Genomic DNA, 21550 nt, shown 5'->3' on the forward strand with positions numbered 1-21550 from the left:
GTCGTTGCCGTGGTGATGCGGTAACGACTTCCTGGCGGCGGTGATTGGCTGCGGGGTGCTGGGTATGTGGTGGCGTCAGGGCGGGCGCGGTGACGTGCGGGGGTGGGGGGCAGCGGGGCGCCGGCGGTGGCGACTGCCGGGGGGAGCGGCGGGTCGGGAGCGCGGTGAGTGGGGTGAGGCCTGTGGGGAGGCGGGTGCGTCCTGAGGGGGCTCGGGGGCGTGGGGCGGGGAGACGCGGGGGACGGGGCGTGTGGGGACGGGGTGGGGGACAGAAGGAAAGGGGGGGGTGGAGGGGCAGGCTGTGCTGTGGGGAGCGGGGGGTGAGGATCGGGACAGGGGGGTCTCCGTGGGTTTGAGGAGATGGGGGCGCTTGGGGGCTCTCTGAGGGCGTGGGGTGCAAGGGGCAGGGAGCTCTGGTGGCACGGTTCTGAGCGTCCGGGAGGCAGGGAGGGGCTTGGGGGGCACTGATTTGGGGAGGGCAGGGACACATCAGTGACTTTAGGGTATGGGCTCTCGTTCCTGCCTGGTGAATGAGGGAAGATGGAGGATGGGATGTGGCTCAGACAGGGGAGGCTGGCGGGGGACAGTCTGCCTTTCTTCTCTCCCAGGGGTGGAGTGGCAGAGGGGAAATTGGCCTGTGGTTTTTGGGTACCAGCAAGGGGCACTGCCGGGGTCTGGGGCTGGAAGGAGGAGAAGCAAGAGGGTCAGGATGGTCCATCAATGGTGCATCAGGTGAGGGGGTTGCTCGAGGGGAAAGGATCTGAGTGTCCTTTTCTCATCCCTTGTATCTCCATATTCTGCTCCTGCTTTCCCTGAGATCCCCGATAAAAGATGTTTACCTATTGAGCTGTGCTTTTTCCACCTGTAAAATAGGGGTACTGCTACCTTTATTAAATAGTGGCTCTAAAGCACTGGAGAGCTCTGCATGAGGTTGGTTGTCCCACGCTGCGAATGCTCGTAGCTGAATGCAGGAAGGTGGCACCTGCATGCTGGCTGGGTTCAGTGTAACTCTTAATTAGCTCATAAAAAATCCTGGGTGAAAGGTAAAGAAGTATGCAGAAGTAGGTGGCAGGACCTTGAAGCAAGAGACCTAATTTTCTTCCACCTCCTGCTTCCCTCCTTTGTTTTGTTCTACCAACCTGTTGCATTTTTTCCTTCCTTGTTGGCCAGCTCCAAGCTCTGTTGTTAAAACCAACTAGGATCCTGTTACATTGAACTATTCCTCCCGAGATGAGTTTTGACCTCCCCTTTTCCGTGTGGTCGAAAGGCCTCCTGGCCTTGCTATGCTTTCAAAACTTCATGTGCACTGACTCCACCTCAAGTGATGTTTAACAGCCCTATTTGTTTATGATCAGAGAGCCTCCCACCTATTTACACAAGCTAATGAATTAAGGTTCAAAACCTATTTACGAGGTAGGTGTGTTTTAGTGTCCCTGGATGGAAAATCAAAGCGCAGAGAGGAGAAGCAGCTGAAGATGCAGCTTGTCAGTGGAGCAGGAGAGAATACACGCCCTCTGTGATGATCTCATCTATGCTTTTCCCAAAGCATCTATCTGTCATCAGCTGTATTGTATCTGCATGGCTTCAAACAGCGTCCTGGTGTAACTTATCTCAGCCTTGGCCACCTTCCCCTTTGACAGCTGTGCTGGGAGGCCTCTTGCATGCAAGTGACAATCATGCTTGCAGGAAGGAATTGGTCTGTTGAGCCCCCACATATTGGGAAAGCCCCTGTGAATGGGCCATGGGTAGGCAGAGAGGAAAGCACAGGCTTTGGATGTGTCGTAGAGCGCGGGGAACATCCATCGTGGTGGTGCGGAGGGAGCGTGGAAAGAGGATGCAGCAGTGGCCACCCCATAAATCAGAGTCACAAGGCTCGGAGCGATGTTGATCTCTTGAACCAGTGACCTGCTGGTTGAAACAGCCCATGTCCTGTTTCTTGTTTCTGCTCCTCTTGGCCGCCCTCCCACCATCTCTCTTGCTGCCTTCAGTGGAGAATCCCTTTCCTCTTCCGGTACGAACATGCTCCAGGCTGTGCTGAGGTGGGAGTTTTCTCTGTGACTTGCCGTGTGTCAGCCAGGGATACAAGAGGAAGCTTTCAGGAGGGATGTGCTGGCAGGTTCCCTCTGAGCCCTGCTGAGCTGGTGCAAGTATTGCCTTGTGTGTGATGGCAATGGGGCATGCCGTGGCATTTGGTTGTGAGCCGGACGAGGCGAGCCAGTAATTTAATTTTAATTCTCAGCTCTCTGGCAGCAGTAGGGGCAAAGCGCTCTGATCTGCGATGGGAGTGAGCTTAGGGTGTGATTTGTGCACTCCTGGCGTGTGATTCACACCCTCCTTGACAGTGTCAACGTTACACTTCGTTACTGATTCAGGGACAGGTTTTATTGCTGCTAGAGATGAAGAAAGCCCGCTCCTGATGTGCCAGTGGAGTTGTAATGACTATTATTGTTCCTCATCAGGAAGGTTAAAGAAAAACTTTGGAGTGTTTTTTAGAAAAAGTACCTTCCGCTTTGGGAGGGAGGGGATGAGAAACCTGCTGTAGCTTTAACGTCCTGCTGTGAAAGTGAAGTTACTGTGTGCGGTTTTATGGCCCCCACTAAAGCAGAGGGCTGGGCACTGGATCTGTGCTCCTTCCCTTGCTGGCTGACCTTCGTGCAGGCTTGTCTCAGCCCCCCTGCCTGTAAACTGAGGGCAACTGCTTTCTTCAAGAGGGGCTGTGATTTTTATATCACTGACCACAAGAAAGAGCGATCCTGGTGCAAATGATGCTTCATTGCAAGGGACTGGGGTTATTTTTTTGCATCTCATCCTCATGCCCTCTACGTGGGCTGCTTGGTGGTGTAGGAAACACTCTCCCCACTCATGCTAGTGTGCCAGGAGCCTCAGCTTTTGGGGCAGGAGATTTGTTTTCTTTTTTCCTCCTCTTCTGCGCAGCTGCAGCTCCCGGTGCTGTGTCAAACCCGAGAGGCGCAGGAAGGCGTGCGGCACTGGGTGGGATTCACTCTCTGCCCTGAACTTGCCGGCTTACCTGCCCAGCTGCCCTCTCGGCAGGAGGCAGGCGATGCTGGGTTCATTGCCAGCGCTCGGCTGCCTTGCAAGTCATCCCATGTTGGAGGTAGCAATACGAAACGGGGCTTTTTCATTGGGGTGGGAGGAGCAGCTAAGCCTGGGTAATGTCAGGGAGGGTACATGGGTTCAAGTAGCATCATGTTCACAACATGATTGTTTAATATGTTAGTCCAGTTAGTCTGCATAACTCCGTCTAAAAATAGAACATATTTTCTCTAAGTCCTCTAGTTCAAAGCCTCGTAAGCTATTTTCTTTCCAGCATTGGTCTCTTACTGCTCTCCAGAGCCTGAAATTTGTACAAGGCTATTTGCAAAGTTATCAGAAAAACCAAGAGGAGTGAATGAAGTCTATCGAATCCTTAAGTTTCAACCACCCAAGAGGGAAGTTCATTAAAGTTGCAGTAACTTTCTGGCAGCCTCTTAAAGGTGGATTAAGCAAGCTGAGTAAACAAACCACCTTATGGCCACTATAGACCTTTTTCTAGCATCAGTTTCATGTGTTGTCATAAAAACTCGGAGTCACCGGCCTCTGGCTGTACATGCTGTAAAGCAACGGTGACATCCTGATGCTCAAAGCCTGGGGAGGGGTCTCTGTTGGGACAGCTGGGGGTTTGCTATATCTCCTGGTTTGCAGGAGCTGCTGGAGCCCAGGGGAGATGGCTGCGATCGATGGCATGCGGCGGCTGCCCTCCCTGCGGTGCGAGGGGAGTCACTCCAGCCGATGGTTTCAGCATGCGGTAGAGGGAGTGTGTGTTTAAATTTCCGAGCTGTTGCTGGATCTAGCCCAGTTCTCCCAGCCACATAAATATCTGGCCTTCAGCACAGCTGTGGAAATTCGCGTTGTGTTCTCTTGCAGATTATTTCGGTTTTCAGCTCTCCGTGCTGACATGGTAACTGAAGGGTGGCTTTCAGCGACAGGCAGACGGGGACAGCTGCTCCAGAGAGGTAACCCTTCCCTTCTGCACGCGGGCAATCTACCAAAGCACTTATCCTACGTATGTTTTTAAAAACTTGGGATAGGGAAGAGCCTAGGAAGTGTCTGAAAGCAAGATAGGAAGAGCCTGAAAGCAAGTTTTACTTTTGTCCACGAGCTTAAACTTTCTTAAATTTGTTTTTAAATTTAAACTCTATGCCTTATTTTTGTTCAGTTTCTGAATACGATCTTAATGGATTACACTTAGGAGTATGCTGTGAGTATGATGGTCTAATCCTGTTCTTCTGAGCCGACTGTTACTGTCAAAGTATAATGACTTAATATTTGATTATTTCACTGATTTTTATGACTGAAACTGGCTCTTGTAGATTGGGGACAGCACATGAGATGAGGGACCGTACTTGGGTAAGCAATCACTTAATGATCTGGCAGCAGTACCAATACCGTCTATCGCTATGAAACTGCTTTACTCGGATAAAGCTGAGTGGGTTACAGCCAAGCTGGGACAGGCTGGGGGGGGATGTTGTCCTGTCCACAGACCTCTGAAACAATGCCCAAAAGTCTTCACTGTGGTCGCTCTGCTCCCAGATACTGGACGTAGCTTCTAACAGTGCTGTGGTTGTCTGCGCATAGGGAGTGGATTTATTTTTGCCACGACACATGTCTAAGGTGTTTAGCTGGACAGAGATGTGTTTTTCTGTGTCCAGCTTGTGCGACTGTTGTGCAGTCTTGGTTCTGGCATTCAAGACGTGTACTTCAAGGATCTTCGCAGTGTGCGGAGGGGATTTTGTAATGAGCTACGTGAAGCTTTGCTGTTCAGAAGAGCACTGTTGTACAGAATTGCATACTGATGTTAATGGTTCTCTCTAGCGTGTCGTCTGTTGACAAATATGTATTTTTGTACAGTACATCTATTTGCCTTTCGGGGAATGTTTCATCCGTGGCTATCAAATTATGAACTGGAAATCTGCTAATGTTCTTAGAGACTTAGGAATTAGCACGACAAGAGACTCTTGGGCTCCTTCGTGCAGTGGGACCTGACATGCAAATGATTTTTTAATTGGGTGAGATAATGTTACAGTGCTTATGCCTGAAAGATTATTTGCTGCCAGAACCCAGCCTGGCTTGCCCTGACTATGAAATTTCAGAGATGTTGGTTTATTTTGTGATTTGTACTGGCTTCCTTGCTTTATAGGAGGAATAACTGCCCTTGCTGATACCCACAGATTTGTCAGGCTGTGTAGCTGCTTTCTCATCAGGTGCTGCAGAGCAATCTCTGCTTTTCTAGAAGTGTCACTATTCAGAGAGACGCTGCTCATCACTGCTGTGATAATTTTGGAGTCTCTGGGAAAGTCTAGACAAGAAGTAGTGATTTCCATAGCAAGTACAAATAAGATTTTTCTATAGAACTTTTTTTTTAAATTTGTACTCTGAAATGCGCTTGCGTTGGCAGAACGCCTAGGAAATTACTTTCCCAAAGCAGGGTCTTGAGTGGAACAATTAATACTAATATGAAGCCTTTTGGTCAAGGAGATTGTGAAATGCACCTTCCCCAAAATAAGTGTTTTGGGATGACGTTCACTGGAGCCCTGCTTAATTGCAAGAAGAGTTCAGAGCAGAACTGACTCGAGATGTATTTTAGTTTCAGGATGACTTCTTGAAATGCTCTAGTATTCACCACTATGATCATAGCGTCTGGAAAATGTCTGTGTCCTCCAAGGCTTAGCCAAGAGCTTGTGAACATCTGAGATCATTTGGGTCAGGTCTTTCAAACTGGCTTTGCAAAGGGCTCTGACGTACGTGTGTATGTGTGTGTCAGGGTGCTTCCCTGGGGATCCCCGTGGACAGGTTCCGCTTGAAAGTGTGGGTTTTGCAGAGGCTGTGGTTTGCAGGAGAATCCTGACCAGGGAGGAGGTGGCAAGATGAAAGCACAAGCCAGAAACACAAACATTTCTTGTGGTGCTGGGTCAAGCCAGAGCATGTCTCTGAGGCTTGTGGATAGAACAGCCAGGTAATGTCCATGCTAACCAGAATCATTGCCCTCGTGCTGCATTTTCTGGTTTGCCCTGCTCTGGGAACTGGAGCTTTGAATAGCAAAAACCAGAACATGCACAGTCAACCCCATAGTGGAGATGTGGGATGGAGACAGGGAATAGTTCTGGTGGTTTAAAAGGGCAGCTGAGCTTTCCTACCTGAGCTGATAGGGAAGCAATTATCTGGTCTGTTAAGACAAACTTTACTATGAACCATAGTACTGCCTAATGAATGTCTTGTTAGGAAAGGGTTTGTCAGGCCAGAGAGAGGATGGATGAGATGGCTTCAAAATAATCAACATTTGGTGCAGTCACCTTGGTGATAGGAACCTGAGCTCAATTGCCTATCCTGTCTGACTTTTTACTAACACTTTTTTAATGCAACTCTGAATTTCATCTTAATGCAAATCTGGCATATTTCTGAAAATGCCCAAATCTGCTTTTCACCTTTACGTTGATTATATGGATTCTGCTAGAGCTGTTGGACCTTGAAAGCTGTTAACCCCCACGAGGGCTGATGATATGAGACCCACACCTTTGCAGAAAAATTGTGGATTCTCATGTCCACAGAGTAGGTGTTACGTTGTGGGACTTAGGGACACGAGGATCTCTGGAAAAGGTTTGTTGGTGAGCATGAGCTTGGGGCTGAAGCTGGTGAAGCCTGCTGAGCTCCCAGCAGCTGGCTGTGCCAGGAAGCGGTAGTCATTGGCTTGCTGCATACCCCTGCCACTCTCTCCATACCCCCACAACAGTGCCAAAGACATGAGGATGTTATGAAAGGTGCTAATGCTTTGCTCGAGCATTTTGTTTTCTAGGGGCTGAGGCGGAAATCCAAACAGTCAGAGCACACGCTGCAATCCTCTAATTGGCAGAGGAGTTTTGGCAGGATCACGCTGACATGATCGCTGCTCATATCGCTGCTGAAAACGCAGGGAAACCTCTGTTCCTCCAGTCAGCTCTTGCTGTGTGAATGTGGCCAAAAATAGTAAGGAAACATCATTCCCTTCCAGTTCACTGGGAGGGTGTCAAACTAGTTTGTGTAACTAAGTTATTCTAATGCTCTCTGGAGTTTTCTGTATGGACACGGATGCAGTCATTCTCAGACTCCCTCATTTTTCCTGCTTTGTGGTTGAAACGGAGATGCAGCAAACATGGTGATTTGTTCTAACCGTTTCAGTGCGTACGTTCCCAGGCCCTGCTGAATCATCTGAACTTGTGCCTGGGCATAATCACTCACTGTCAGCTGCGTCCTGGGATCAGAGTAGCATGGCTGGTGCCCAGGATATTTTGCTAAGGTCTACAAAACCAGTAGCACTTTTCTGGGAGTCCAAGTGTAAGCCTAACAAAACTTACAGGCTGGTAGATTTTTGTGGGTTTTTTTCCTGGTTAGCCCATGGGATCTAAAATCTCAGTCACTGCAAAAGGAGGAGGTTTGCTAGTGGTTTTTTGGGCATTTTCCTGGATCTGGGAGCACTGGCAGCCTAGCAATAAAACTTAGTGACCTGCTGGATGTTTGGCTCCAGACAGCAGGCTGCACACGCATGTATGTGATCCAGAGCGATGCATTGGCCTGCTGCTACTTTCCTACTCCTCATTGCTCTTCTGGGGAGCTGATTGCCCCATCCAAAGCAGGGGTGACACTTGCTGGTGTCCCAGTGACACTGAGACTTTGGGGAAAACTAAGATGGGTTCCAGTGTGCGCAGTGCTGCCAAGTGACGGCCTTGCTCGCTGCCAGCAGTGCTCCTGTTTGCAGTGACAGCTTGTTCCACTTGCTACTTTCCTGATTTTCCATTTAAATGCTGCTCTGAGTCTGTAACACTCTGTGCCCACTGTTTGCCTTGGGAAGTGTTGTTGCTCTTCCCATGAGCTCCTCCCTCGTCAGCCCTGTTCTATAATTACTGATGTTCCTGAAACTGGATCCTTCCACGTGTCCTGCTCAGGTCCAGGAGGACAAGGGGTCCGTAAGCAAACCGAGTGCCCTGGAGTAAAGCGCGAGAAGACTTCAGGAGGTTTGGAAAGCATCAGCTTACAGTGGTTCAGTGAGTTCTCTGAGTCACCTTTGGGATGGTAAAGGAACGGGGAATATATCCCAGGTGGCTTCTCTGGCACTTCCAGAGAAGAAGCAGGGATGGGAAAGCTGGCACTTGTGGACCAGCAGCAGAGGCTGCTGGAGGAGCACAAATAGGAGATGCCGGGCTGGGCGGTGGGTCCCTACAGGGAGACAGGAGGAAGCCTGTGGGTTCAGAGTCCGCTGTGTACACTTCACCATCTCTGCGGCCCCGTACAAGCTTTTCTGTTCCTCTCTCAGCAGTGTGGGTGCTGGGTTTGCAGCCATGTTCCCAAAGCATTGCCACGGCTTCACAGCCACTTCTGTTGTGCCCTGGGGTGCAGTGGGGATGAGCCTCCCTCCTTACCAGACTTAATGATCTACTCAAATAGCAACAGTTCTGTGCCGTTTCCAGCTCTGAGAAGCCCCGGTGGTGTCACCTTTCTGGTACCTGCTTCTTTCCTGGCTGGCGTCCTCATCCCAGTGGTTCAGAACCACGTGCCCTTCCTGACCCTGGGTGCTCTGGGCTGTCCTGAGTTGACAGCAAAACAGAAATATCGGTCAGCAATTGCCAGGATGAGATGTGCCGGTTTATTTGCTGAAAGTAATCCTGGAAATGCTTCGTATAGGAATGTACGTGGGAGAAGATGGTCATGAGCAGTGCGGTGTGCTGACCCGGGGCGGCCAGACTTGCGAGCGTGACTGCAAACAGGTGTCAAAATCCGTAATACGGGAATAAACAATGACGCTTGGCACTGATGTATTCCTCTGCGCTTCCAAAACATGCCGTCTCTGTGAGCTAATGCAGCAAGGAAGGGATCAGGAAGGAAGCACTGTAAAAGTCCTCGGTTTGTTTTTTGGGGGCTGGGTTTTTTTGTTTTGGTTTGGGTTTTTTTTGAAGATAAGGAAATGAAGGTATGGGGGTTGACAGGATTTGCTGAAGGTCATGAAGCAGGACTTTGGACCAGAGATAATGACTGCTCAGCTCTTTGCTGCCTGCCCTGCTGTTAGCCCTTCTTCAAAAGGCAGCTGCCTTTTGAATGAGCGGAACCTGGCTCATTGGAGGCTGAAGAGGGCAGGGAGTCCGTTGGCTGGAAAGGTGTGTAGGGATGAGTCCTAAAGAAGCTTTAACACTTTCCTAGTATCTGCTACCTCAAGATTTCGCAGCACATCTGGTGTCTGCTTGGAGCCTCTGGAGCCAGGGATGGCTGCCGCTCCTGGAGGATGAATTGAAAGAGAAGAGCAGCCTGGGAGACTCTGCTTTTGCATGTGGTTGTGAATTCATTGTCCAAAGTCTGATTTACTTCTGTTTCTGTGATACCTCTTACTCAAAACCCAGCACAAGTGAGAAAGCAGGAAGTTCCTTTTGGAGCAAAATACTGTGGCCTGTTTTTGGGGATAGCGTCAATTGTGGTGCAAAAAGAGAAGAATCGGGCAAGTTTTGTAATCTTTTTAACTTTTTTTTATTATTCCCCTCAGTGTCCAGGAAGTGGGTGAGTTAAAACATGCGGTAGATGTGTGATTCATTTTGGCAAGCCTGGCTGCTCAAGGCAAGCGAGGGAATCTCCTGCACCCTCTATCACATGTTCCTGAGTAATTAGCAGCAAGAGGTAATAGCAGCTCTGGCAGCACCCTGCTGCTTAGTCAGCTGAGCTCGTACTTGGTGAAATGCAGATAGCCAGCCTTGGAGAGAAGATCACGGGACGGGACTGAAGCATGGTACGATGTCTGAGCAGATGCTTTGAGGGGAAAATCTGTCCCTGAGTGTCAGCACTGGCCAGGACTGCATGGAAGGGCTCTTTCTTGCTAGCTCAAGTAGTTTATTTCTGCATGTAGCCTGCCTTGCAACCAAGACTTTGAGTAAGAGAGGAAGCACTTAGGTAGTAAGTGCTGCTGAGAGCTCATTAGTTAATGAGCGGGTGTGTTGATCTTTCAGGAACAAAACCAAACATGTTTTCAATGTTTCTCCTGTTTTGTGCACTTGGTTACCTTTCCTGTATTGCAGCATCTGCTTAGCTCTTATTTGGCTTTTATTAGTAGTAGCTGACGTGTAAGAGGAGGAACAGAAACTGGTACTTGATCAGCAGATATCGGAAGCAGTGACAAAACCCAAGGGATGTCTGCAAATGATGGCCAACAAACGACAATCACTTTTTTTATGGATTCAGTTGAGGTTTGCGGATTCACAAAGCACTGCTGTACAGAGGGCTGAGTTCTCATCTCACCCCTTCCAAAAGGATTAATTTCTGTTGACTGTGAATTTGGCTAATATTTTTGTCCAGAGGAATAAAAACACAAGCCAGAAGTGCTCCCACAGTAAATTGGTTTCCTTTCACAATTCCTGGTGACCTCTTTTACAGCAACTTGAACAACAGCTTTGAGTGGATCAACTCTATGACGGCCCTTGGGAGGTTTGGACCATTTTTGGGGACATTGCTTAGCCTGGAAATTCCTGTCTTCCAGAGAAGGATATTGTGTGGTGATGCTCCAGATTACAACAAGGACTTGGTCAATCCCATCTGGATAAATATATTAGAAACAAATGTATGTTGTCCTGGAGGGAAATGGGGGTGGATGTCCTCTCTCCACCCCTGTGAGCATCCCAAAATTACCTCTTGTTTGAGCTCACCACCAGTGAAACTACACCTGGTTTAAAGATGAGGGCCTTCTAATTACAAGCGCTTCCTTGCTCTTATTTTGTGGCTGTCTGGCTGCCAGCGCCTGGGTGTCTGTGTTGAAATGCACGTCCCCTACTTGTGATGCTTCGCTCTGTGTGCCGAACTCAAATACTGGTGAGAAACTGGAATTTTGTCCATCACATCGCCTCGCCACCCCTCCTGTGCATGGACCTCAGGGAAATGGGCACTTCTCCAGTTTGTCAGCTTCTGCTTCTCTGAGTTTGGCTCCAAGGTTTACATGCTAATCATCAGTGAGGAGCTGTCGGACCAAAAGGGTACAAGCTGCAAGTTGATGAACTGGAGGCTTGGATCTTGATTGGCTCCAGAGAAGTTCTGCCTTATTGTAGGGGTGAAGATTTGTCTCCTTTTAACTTTTATTCCTGGGTTGGGTTTTTTTTCCTTCCTCTTGTTGTGCCATGTCTCTCTCTCCATTCCTGCTGTATGGTTTAATTTGGCATAGATGCCAGCTCTTCCTTCTAGTAAAGATAAACCTGTTGCCCGTGCTGTTTGCAGCGTGGGAGCGGGGCAGCCAGCAGGCATCTGCCCAAGCCCAGAGCCAGCAAACAAACCCACCCTCCGCCGGCTGCAGGCTCCTGGGAGGGAGGCTGCTTTCTCAGCCAGGGTTGCCAAAGCTCCTTGGAACAGGGATTGAGGCAAAGCCAGAGCAAATCATAAGACACAGGCCCACTTGCTCATTCCCATCCCATGGGAAGAGGATGGGAAACAGCTTTGCCAGATTCTCCGGAGAAGCTTGGGAAGGAATTCACAGTCCCTATCCTTGTTTCTGTCCTCTCTTTCCATCATTGCCCTGTGACAGCTGCCAAATGGAAAAAGGGGGTGGCTACGCTGGGCAGGAATCTCTGCCCTTCTCCCTGCAGCTTGAAGGTTGTGCGCTGTTCTCAGGCAGGTGGCTTTTTAGCCAAGGGAAGGAGACCATGTTATCTCTCCTCTGCCTGCTCGGCAGCTGGATGTGGAGGCACCATGCGGATGGGGGGGGGGTCTTGAAGTTGAGAAAGGTCCTTTGGTCATCCTCTGACATCCATGCAGCCATCCCACAAAGATGAAGGGCTGTGTCAACCCTGCCCATGGCCGTGCTGGCACGACAGATCCCTCCTCATGCTCAGAGGGATGGAGCTCAGAAAAACCTCTGGGGAGCTCCATCTTCTCTGGATGCCCCGCTCTGAACTGCAGGGCTCGCAGGGGTTCATGTGTGAAACCTTGGCAAATCTCTGCCATCTCTGCATGCAGCTGGGTTTGGCTGCCAAGCCTCTTGCCCCTGGCCCGGAGGGGAGGGCTGGGGGTCCCCATCTCTCCAGGGGCCCTGCAGAGCAGGCTCGCCCCGCACTGGGGTGCACAGGCATGGCCCCTGCCCTGCCTTTCATCCAGGCAGCGGCTGCCCTGGCCTTTCATCTGCCAAAGGCAGGGGGTGCAGCCTCCCGTGTGAAATCAATCCCTTTTTCCCCCTCCTCTCCTTCTATCTCTGTTTAGAAAACAGGGGAAGGACTAAGGGAAAGGCAGGTGTGCAAACAGCTCTCGCAGCTTTCCTCTGCCCAGGCCCCTGTGCTCTTGGCCTGCAAGGAGATATTAAAACAATACATTCAGAGCTTTCTGGTAACAGCTTTTCTCTCTCTGGCTCTCCAGCCACTCTCAAAGGGTGGAATCCAAATCCTTATCCTTCCCGTAATGCCTGCATGCACGTGGGGAGCCTTAGCTGGAGCCTGGCATTGCTGTGCTGTCTGTGAGCATCTCACCCTCGGCTTTCCCTCTTCTCAGGGCTGCATGTCCATCTGTAACTAGACTGACTCTCAGCACAGTTTTGGGGTTGCTTTGGTGGGTTTTGGGGAGCGAGCTGCGTGTCACAAGCTTGCTGCCACCCTGGGAGCACATGGGCCTGAGTAGACTCAGCGGATGGAGGACAGAGAGATGCAGCTGGAAGAATATGCCCACGTTATGCAAACAGCAAAGCACCGTGAAGCTTCTGGGGCAAAGCAGAGGGGTACATCTGCACTGGGTTTAAAGCAAGTGGCTTGTGCTGGGTGCCAGAGACAAAGGAGAGGTAATAAGAAGCTCATTAAGCTGCTGCTGGATGTATTTTCCACTGTATGTTAGTTTCTCCTGCCACAAGCTTCCCCCACTAACTGCTGTTCCAGGCAAAAGCGTTTTCCTGATGTTTGTACATTCATTTATATATAGCCTTCCAAATGATCGAGCTCATTACTCTCCACCTCCGATGAATAGGTTTTCCTGCCTGTGTGCCGTGTCTCACCACACGGGATGTGTGAGAGGAGGCCAAGGATAACACAGCCCTTGAATGGTCCCTTAGTGCTCTTGCGGAGGCACGGGAAGGGAGCGCTCTGCCCTCGTCTAAGCACCCCTTTGCCTGCTCCTGCTGTAAAGGAGAGCAGGGCAGCCGTGCTGGCTAGTTGCCTCTAACATACCTCTCCTTGAAACAGAGCCATCTGTCCTGCAGTCTGAATTCCCAGTGTGGAGGGGAAAAGCAAAGCCCCCATCTGCGGGAGACCCGGATTCTGGTGCAGCACCAGCTCGGGGGGGGGGGGTGACTTGGGTCCTGGCTTTGCAACATGTTTGCCTTCAATCTCCTGCTTGCCAGTTTTTTCCTCTCCCTCAGCTGCTTGTTTGGTCTTGCAGGGAGCTCTGACCTTGCTCAGTGCTGACAGCTTCCCAGCGAATCCAGAGAGCTGGCTGGAGCTCAAGTTCAAAGTGCTGGGCATGAGGGTCTGTTGCAGGAGGGAAAATGAGCCCAGGGTTCACTGCTGCCCTCTCCCATCAATCCCTGTGCTGCGGCATGGGCTTGGGCATGGCCTGCAGACCAGCTATTGCTTGTACAAGTCCCCTGCAAGTAGCTTGCTCACTTCGCTCTAATGTGGGCTTGAAGATGCTGCATCAGTTCAACTTGTGCCTGCAAATTGAGGCTTTCCTGGTGGAAGCTGGAGTTCAGTGGCTTTTCTGATGGATGTTTCTCTACTTAAAAATAGCTCCTTTAAGGAAGTGGATGCAACTCTACATAGACTGGGGTTGAGATATTAATTACTCAAGCAAGAGTCAGTTTAGGAATCAAGATCTGGAGGTAAACGAGTGCTGGGATGTTGCAGCGTGAGCTGGACACTTGGGCGAGATCTGGCCTGTTTAGGAGGGAGGTGGGAATGGCTCTGCAATGGTCACAGTACCGACGAGGCATCGCTCGCACAGCTTGAGTTTTTTGTGGGCTGTTTGGGATGGACTAAGGCAAACAAGGAGCAGAAGCGCGCCGGGGGAGGACGGTGCCGTTCCTCCCACAGGAAACCCAGGATTAAGACACTAGCTGGATTGTGCGGCCGTTGCGATCACGCTGTTGGATCCCATGGCTAAGCACAGCCCGGCAGCTGCGTGGAGCAACAGCAACGCATTCAACCCAGCAGCTCTTGGCAAAGGAGCTGGGGCCCGTTACAACACGACGAGTGAAAATAAACGCAAGCACTGTAACTGGCAGTGCTGTAACGGGAAGGAGCATGAGTGCAGGGGCTGGTAGGAAGCCATTGGTCTTGCAGATGGCTGGCACGGGCTGGGGGCTTTCAGCCACCACCTGCTGCTGCACCAAACTCTGCTCCCGCAGCATCTCCCACCCGTGGGCACAGAGCCACTGTGCCCTGATCAGCCACTGCCCTCACCCCAAGCTCTGCCGTGGCTGGTTGGACGTGGAGGGTGAAGCTGGCGCTACCTTAGTCTTCCTGGTGGGGTTGGCTCTGTCAGACCCTGGCCTTGGCTACCACCGTGACATCCCAGGGCGCCTGCTGCTCTGGGGGACGTTGTCTGGGGCAGTGGTTCTGCTATGTGACTTGCAAGCTGGGGACCCCAGGTCCCTGGGTGGCATCTCGGCTGGTTTGTGGTCTGGGCTTTGTCTGCTGGGCTTTAAATACAATTCCACTAAGGTTTTGCTTCCTTGAGTCCTTCAGAGTTTTTATATCAGAGTGCAAAGTGACCTTAAAAGGCCTCACGTTCTGCTTGTCTCCCTGGATAAGGAGAGAAAGCAGAGCAGGACTAGCGTGCTTACTCCGTGTTCAGAGCTGACACCGCGTGTTTCTCCCTCTGTCCCGCAGGCTAGCAGGAACAGCCTGGTAGGGTCCATCTCGGATAGACGCGGATGATGCCAGAGCTATGACAGGGATTGCAGTCTTGGCACTGAGGGGTGATCAATTATGGAACAACTACAGGAGGAAGTACCTGAGGTCAGGGAAGAGGAGGAGGAAGAGGAAGAGGCAGTGATGGTGGCAAGTGGAGCCTCAGACCCAAGTGGAGGACCAGAAAGCTCGCTGCCTTCGAGCAGCTACACAGGTGAGTGGAGCCATGGGACCTCGTCTGTCCCTGGAGCATGCAGGCATCCGTGTCCTCTGGGCAGCATGTGGAGCCGCAAGGACCTGCCCATGAGTGGAGTCTGGCTTGTTTTAATCTCTTCGCTTTGTGAAATAACGCATCGAGAGCCAGGTTATGGAGAGGCTTATTTCTTCCTCTGCGGTCCCTGCACAGGTGTTGGCAGTGGGTTGGGAGATGGAAAGTAAAATGGCAGGCAGGTAACATTGTGCCCCAGATGAGGACTCCCAGGGTGCCTGAGAACGCTTCCCTGGCTGCTTCTTGAAGTCCTCGGTGCAAAGTGGTTGTAGGAGCTGGAGGAGAAGGTTTGTCGCTGCTGAAGAGCCTCCTCCAGAGCCCCAAGGGTTCCAGCTGGGCAGCCCTGTGCCAGCCGCCTGCCAAGTGGGGATTATAAAATTTGCTGTTTGGGTTTCATTGCCTAAACATGAATGCCAGAGGGAAGAAATCAGCATTGATGTGGAGTCTCTCAGCTGCTGGGCACACTAGAGTCACCCTTGGCTCTGTGCATGGCATCTGCCTGCAGCCAGTGCCTGATCTCAGAGATTAACTGCCCAGTGCAATGCCAGTGGCAGGCTGGACAGTGCTGGAAATCCCTCGTCAGTCCCATGGCTGGAGGAGTCAGATGCTGGGCTTGCTGCTACTACACGAAAGGACATTACCCCTTTGTGTGTTTGCAGACCTTTCACAGAGCTCCTCTCCCTCCCTGTCGGACCAATTGCAGATGGGCTGCGAGGAAGCAGCCTTGGGAGCGCTGAATGTGGAGTGCAGGGTCTGCGGAGACAAAGCCTCGGGGTTTCACTATGGCGTGCATGCCTGCGAGGGCTGCAAGGTATGTACACCCTGGGGAGGGCTGGGTTCAGTGACGCCAAGCAGAGATTAGACATCAGGGAGCACGCCATCTCTTCAGACAAGCAGGATTGCAGCAAAGCAGGGATGCAGGATTGAGCGATTCTTAAAAAATCATTTGCAACCTCTCTGGAGAGTGTGGAGAGTAGAGGCAGGCACACAAATACTGTCCTGGGGGAGGCAGCTGAGATGCATATGGCCCGAATCTTGCCCCGTCATGCTTTACTTTGTAAGGCAAATCTGTCTGTCCCCACGGGGACCCTGGCTTTGCTTTTAAAGATGCTTTCTGTGCTGCAGATCAGCAGTGAGCTTTGTGTTTATCCCCCTGGGATCACTGGCTGCAGCTTGGATGTGACTGAAATTCTTTCCCCCACAGCAGATGCCAGCGGGGCTGCATTAGCGGCCCAGGTCTTGCCAGGCATTCCTGCCGGCTGGGGCTGGCCCACAGCTTGTTCCTCCATCCCTCCCTGCTGGCTGCCTGCAGTATCACACACATGGTATATGGCACCGAACCGTGGGCTGCCCTCCATGGTTCCTCCTCTGCAGCCCCCTTCTCCCACCACACAACTTTTCCTTGGGACAGAGACTCTGCTTGTGTCCAAGAGACCCAGGGCTAATCCTCCCTACCAGGGTGAACCTCCGTGAGGCTCCTGGGGATAATAAACCCGCCTGTTCCCAAACCAGAGGTGCTAACAGTGCTGATGTTCCTTTGTCCTCCTGCTCTGCATCCCCCTCCCTGTCCCCTGCCTGTAGGGTTTCTTCCGCCGGACGATCCGCATGAAGCTGGAGTACGAGAAGTGCGAGCGGAGCTGCAAGATTCAGAAGAAGAATCGGAACAAGTGCCAGTACTGCCGCTTTCAGAAATGCCTCTCACTGGGCATGTCACATAACGGTGAGTGTCACAGGCCTGGGCGGCTGGGTGCCATGGGGTCATCGGCCCTTCTGTGAAGGGTTCGCATGGGGAGGCTGTAGGTAGCTTCCTTTATCCTGTGGCGCTCTTCTTGCTAGGGAAACGTCTTTCAAATCCAATGGTTTGGGCCTTTGACTCTTCATCGCCGCCTTCTGCACGAGAAGGGGCTGTTCATTCCCACCATGCAGGCTGGCTGTTGGCACATGGCTGTCCCTTACAGGTTGACCCAGTGGAAACTGGACACACAGATTGCTCTTCTGTGCTGGGATTTTTAAACTTCAGGTGTAACTGCCTTGTTCCTGGCCAAGCCACGGTGTTTATGGGCGAATCGGGGCTTGTGCGAGAGCGGGGATGGGAGCTTAGCATGAGGTTGTGCTGGTGAGAGTAGCAGTAATGGCTGGTTCTTGAAGGTGTTCATGCTGGAGGAGCTGCAACCCTGGAGGAGCATCATGTTGTGCGTAGCTGCAGGTGTTCACCAGCAGACCTCTGTCTGCGGTGGCAGAGCAGACTGCTGCCTCCCCGGACGTGTCTCCAGGGGTCATACCCAGTGCCCTGACCCAATACTTTTTTCCCTCCACAGCAATCCGCTTTGGCCGCATGCCGGAGGCAGAGAAGAGGAAGCTGGTGGCAGGGCTGACGGCGAGTGAGATCAACTCCCAGAACCCGCAGGTGGCCGACCTGAAAGCTTTCTCCAAGCACATCTACAATGCCTACCTGAAAAACTTCAACATGACCAAAAAGAAGGCGAGAGGTATCTTGACCGGGAAGGCCAGCAGCACCCCAGTAAGTTCCCTCCCCAGGGCAGGTGGGGTTGGCCATGAAACAAGATGGGAGGCTGTTTTCTGGGAGATGCTGCACATCTCCCTCCTGCTGGAACTGTTCCACATGCACCAGTTCCCAGCTGCAGCCAGGTGGGCTCTACACATCCTACCCCTCGCTGGGAAAATTCCCATTGCTCTGCAGACTTGTGCTGTTGTGCATGGATGCAGATTGCCCGGGCACTGTCGGCTCCAGTGGAGAGAGAAGAGCAAAGGGACAGGCAGAAAAATGCTTGGCAGAGCAGGTATCTGGAAGTCCCTGTAGCAGGTTCCTAACCGCTTGCTTCTTTTTCAAGCAGCCTTTTGTGATCCACGACATGGACACCTTGTGGCAGGCAGAAAAAGGGCTGGTCTGGAAACAGCTAGTGAACGGCATTCCCCCCTACAAGGAGATCGGGGTGCACGTCTTCTACCGCTGCCAGTGCACCACGGTGGAGACTGTGCGGGAGCTCACCGAGTTCGCCAAAAGCATCCCCAGCTTCATAGACCTCTACTTGAACGACCAAGTGACTCTGCTGAAGTACGGGGTGCATGAGGCCATCTTCGCCATGCTGGCCTCTATCATGAACAAGGATGGGCTGTTGGTGGCCAACGGGAACGGCTTCGTGACCCGCGAGTTCCTGCGTAGCCTGCGCAAGCCCTTCAATGAGATCATGGAGCCCAAATTCGAGTTTGCTGTGAAATTCAATGCGCTGGAGCTGGATGACAGTGACCTGTCTCTGTTTGTGGCTGCCATTATCCTGTGCGGAGGTGAGCGGGTACTCTTGGCCGTGTGAGAGACGGGAAGTCCTGCCGTACTTAGAGTGATTGAGTCTGGGCTGGGAGAGCTGAGCTGCAGCTGGCCCTGCGATCTGCCAGGGGTCTCTTAGGGGGACGAGAGAAGAACTGAACAGTTCCAAAACCAAAGCTTCTCTGTGGCGGTGACGCCTAGCAAGCTTGGACCAAGAACAAGGAGCATAGACGTGGCATCTCCTCCTCGTATGCTGCTATGGGAATTTTGTCCAAGGGCTCGTTTCTCCCCTGGTCTAGTTGATGAGGTTGGAGTCACAGTGGGTGGGTTATGGTCCCCGTCTCCCTTTCCCCAGGAGGAGCATGTGCTTTGGAGGGCTACACCATAACACTGCAGCTACCGTGTTTCCTCTCCACAGACCGTCCTGGCCTGATGAACGTGAAGCAGGTGGAGGAGATCCAAGACAACATCCTGCGAGCGCTGGAGTTTCACCTGCAGTCCAACCACCCAGATGCCCAGTACCTCTTCCCCAAGCTGCTGCAGAAGATGGCTGACCTGCGGCAGCTGGTGACGGAGCACGCTCAGCTGGTGCAGAAGATCAAGAAGACTGAGACGGAGACATCTCTGCACCCGCTTCTGCAGGAGATCTACAAGGACATGTACTAAGGATCTGTTATTTATGAGAATGAAGCCATGGATTCCCAGCAAGACTCTTTGTACAGAAACAAAGAAAACCTTTCCCCATGTCTTCCATTTCTTCTACTGGAAACTCTTTTCTATGTGACCCTGACGTACGGTACATAGGACAAGATGTCGTAAGATTTTGCAGCCACCACCTGCTAGGCCAGGGCTTCTGTTAACACACACTAACAAATTTACAAAGGCAAATCATAAGCTACTGTTTCCGTTACTACGGCCCAGCTCTTCAGCTGCTCCCGGGGCCTCCGGAGCAGCCAGGCGGTTTACACAGCCTAGACGGTGGGGTTCCTGCAGCAGCCTGGGAACGGTGCAGGATGCTCTGGTCGTTAGGAGACCCGAGCGCAGCGCGGGTATCCAGCGGGGCCGGCAGCAGCGCTTACAGCGTGTCTTTATTTTCTTTTTTCTATTGCACTCCGAAGTTGTAGTCCTGAGCCGTGAAGTCTAGGACAGTGTAATGAAAGGAAGTTTCTCTCTTTCCCAAAGAACAGCCGGAGTATTTGAAGACGGGTAGGGCTGTCCTAGCAGAGACCCCCCTCACTGTGTGGCTTACTCCTGTTTCCCAGAGGGATGGTGTGATCTCTGCCTTCCCCCAAGTGCCGTATGGGAGCCCTCGCTCCTGGAACCCCCCTTTCAGAGGGACCCTGCCCCTTGGCACCTCAGGATGAGAGAGGGAGGGATGGGGAGGTGGGAGGGAAAGGGGCTGACTCATAAATTCACCTTCAGAGCAGAGGCCAGAGTCTGTGTGCTTCCCCGGGGAACAGACATGAGTTGCCAGAAAGGTCCATGCAGGGCCAGGGGCAGGCCTGGGACTGGTCGGGCTTTAGGCAGCAGGGCTTGCAGCTTCTCCTGCAGCTCCCTTTGCAAACCCCGGGAGATTCAGGGGGCTTTGCAGAGCAGCACAGGCAGCAGAGGCTCCCCAGCGGCATGGCTCCTGTGAGCATCAGAACACTCCAGCAACACCAGCAAGGAGAAAGCCACGGCTAGCCCGCAGTGTTCATGATGCTGAAAGGGCATTGACCTGTCTGTTAACTGCCCTGCCTCAGTTTCCCCTCTGTGAAGGGAGCTGGATTGTCACCTGCTCTCTGATCAGAGGGAAAGCACGAGGACTAGTTAATGCATTGGTTTCAAAGAGCTTTGCAGCTGTAAAACACAGTATAAATGCCAAGTATTTATAAAAGGGGAGGCAGAAGGTGGGATGCTCAGAATGAGCAGGAGCTTCCTGGTGAGCACGGCCGGGTGGGGGAAGCTGCCCAGCCCTCCTCTGCTGCCATCCAGTGTGGGGACATCCCCAGGCCCCGGGGTCTGCCTAAACCCAGAGCTGGTCTGGGACTTTACCTCGCAACTTCTCACAGCTGTAGTGAAACACTGCAGTGCTGCCTGTGCCCGGGACGGGACCCCTGCATGGGGGGCTGCATCACCTGGGCTCTGGAAGAGAGGATGGACCCAGGAAGGGTTCGGTCCCCTCTCAGGATGATGGTGTCTGACCTAGGAAGCAGCACTTACCCATCTGCAGCTCGTGGTCCCATGTGTCCTGAGCAGCCTTATTAAAATTCTGATATTCCCAAGGAGGGGTTGTGGGAGCAAATTAGTCGGTTTTGGTTTATTTTCCTCCTTTTCAGGGTAGCAGATTTCCCTGGTGCAATAATTCCTTTAAAACCCAAAGGGGAAGAGCGCTGGGCTTCTGCTCCATGTCACAAGGCTGGCCAGTCCCAAACCTGCCCCTGCTACTGCCCTCCGGCTCCTTGCTGTGCCTCAGTTTCCCCACCCTCTGCCCGCCCAGCCCCTTCCCCTCCCTACCTCGCAGGGGTGTTATGAATTCATTTCTAAAGCACTTTGAAGCCCTCTTGGGGAAGGCACCGGAGACATATGTGTGCTGGACGGAGCCCGGGGGATTTGTCCTTCCCAATGGCATCCCTGCCACGGCCGGCATGCGGGACTTGACTGCTCATCACCTGGGGAACTTTTTGCTCTTCCCTCCTCAACAGTGTAACAACCCTCAAACTGAAATGTATATTTTTGCTAGAAGTACAAACCTCCAAGTGTTTTTAATAATATAAATAGTGTCCACAAACTGACTTGACTTTAAATAAATCTGAACTAAATATTTAAGAACCTCTTAGTGTCCAGCCTTTCTTTATAGGATTTCTCTCAGCCCCTGGGGGCTGCCTTTGGGAGGGTTTCCAGCAGAGGAAATGGGATTTGCTGGATTTGCTCTGATTTCCAGTGATTTGCCATGATTCTCAGGTCTCCGTGATTCCCAGGTCTTGTATCTGCCGTGGTTTTCCTGCCTGCGTTTGCCATCAAAACTAAAGGCAGCAAGAGCTGGTCGTGAGCGGGGTCCCGGCCTCAGAGCTGAGCACTCCCTGCCCCAAACCTTCACCCTTGCTGTGGGGTGAAGCTGGGCAATATGCTGAACTT

The 21550-nt window shown here is 52.0% G+C and overlaps 1 protein-coding gene across 5 annotated transcripts; it reads left to right on the forward strand.

The window, feature by feature from the left end:
• Nucleotides 1-113: 113 nt before the first annotated feature.
• Nucleotides 114-21244, forward strand: PPARD (peroxisome proliferator activated receptor delta). 5 transcript variants are annotated; one of them, XM_075775567.1, is made up of 8 exons: nt 114-173; nt 3925-4013; nt 14859-15093; nt 15807-15958; nt 16729-16867; nt 17466-17668; nt 18000-18453; nt 18852-21244. In XM_075775567.1, the coding sequence occupies exons 3-8, from the start codon at nt 14958-14960 to the stop codon at nt 19097-19099; spliced, it is 1332 nt and encodes a 443-aa protein (XP_075631682.1). In that variant the 5' UTR covers nt 114-173; nt 3925-4013; nt 14859-14957; the 3' UTR covers nt 19100-21244. The 5 variants fall into 5 exon arrangements, with proteins under 5 accessions (XP_075631682.1, XP_075631679.1, XP_075631681.1 ...); XM_075775564.1 differs by lacking the exon at nt 114-173 and adding an exon at nt 621-732 and having other exon boundaries at nt 18789-21244; XM_075775566.1 differs by lacking the exon at nt 114-173 and adding an exon at nt 621-732.
• Nucleotides 21245-21550: the final 306 nt, after the last annotated feature.

Source organism: Balearica regulorum, chromosome 25 (assembly GCF_011004875.1).
Source record: "Balearica regulorum gibbericeps isolate bBalReg1 chromosome 25, bBalReg1.pri, whole genome shotgun sequence".
Taxonomy (NCBI): domain Eukaryota; kingdom Metazoa; phylum Chordata; class Aves; order Gruiformes; family Gruidae; genus Balearica; species Balearica regulorum.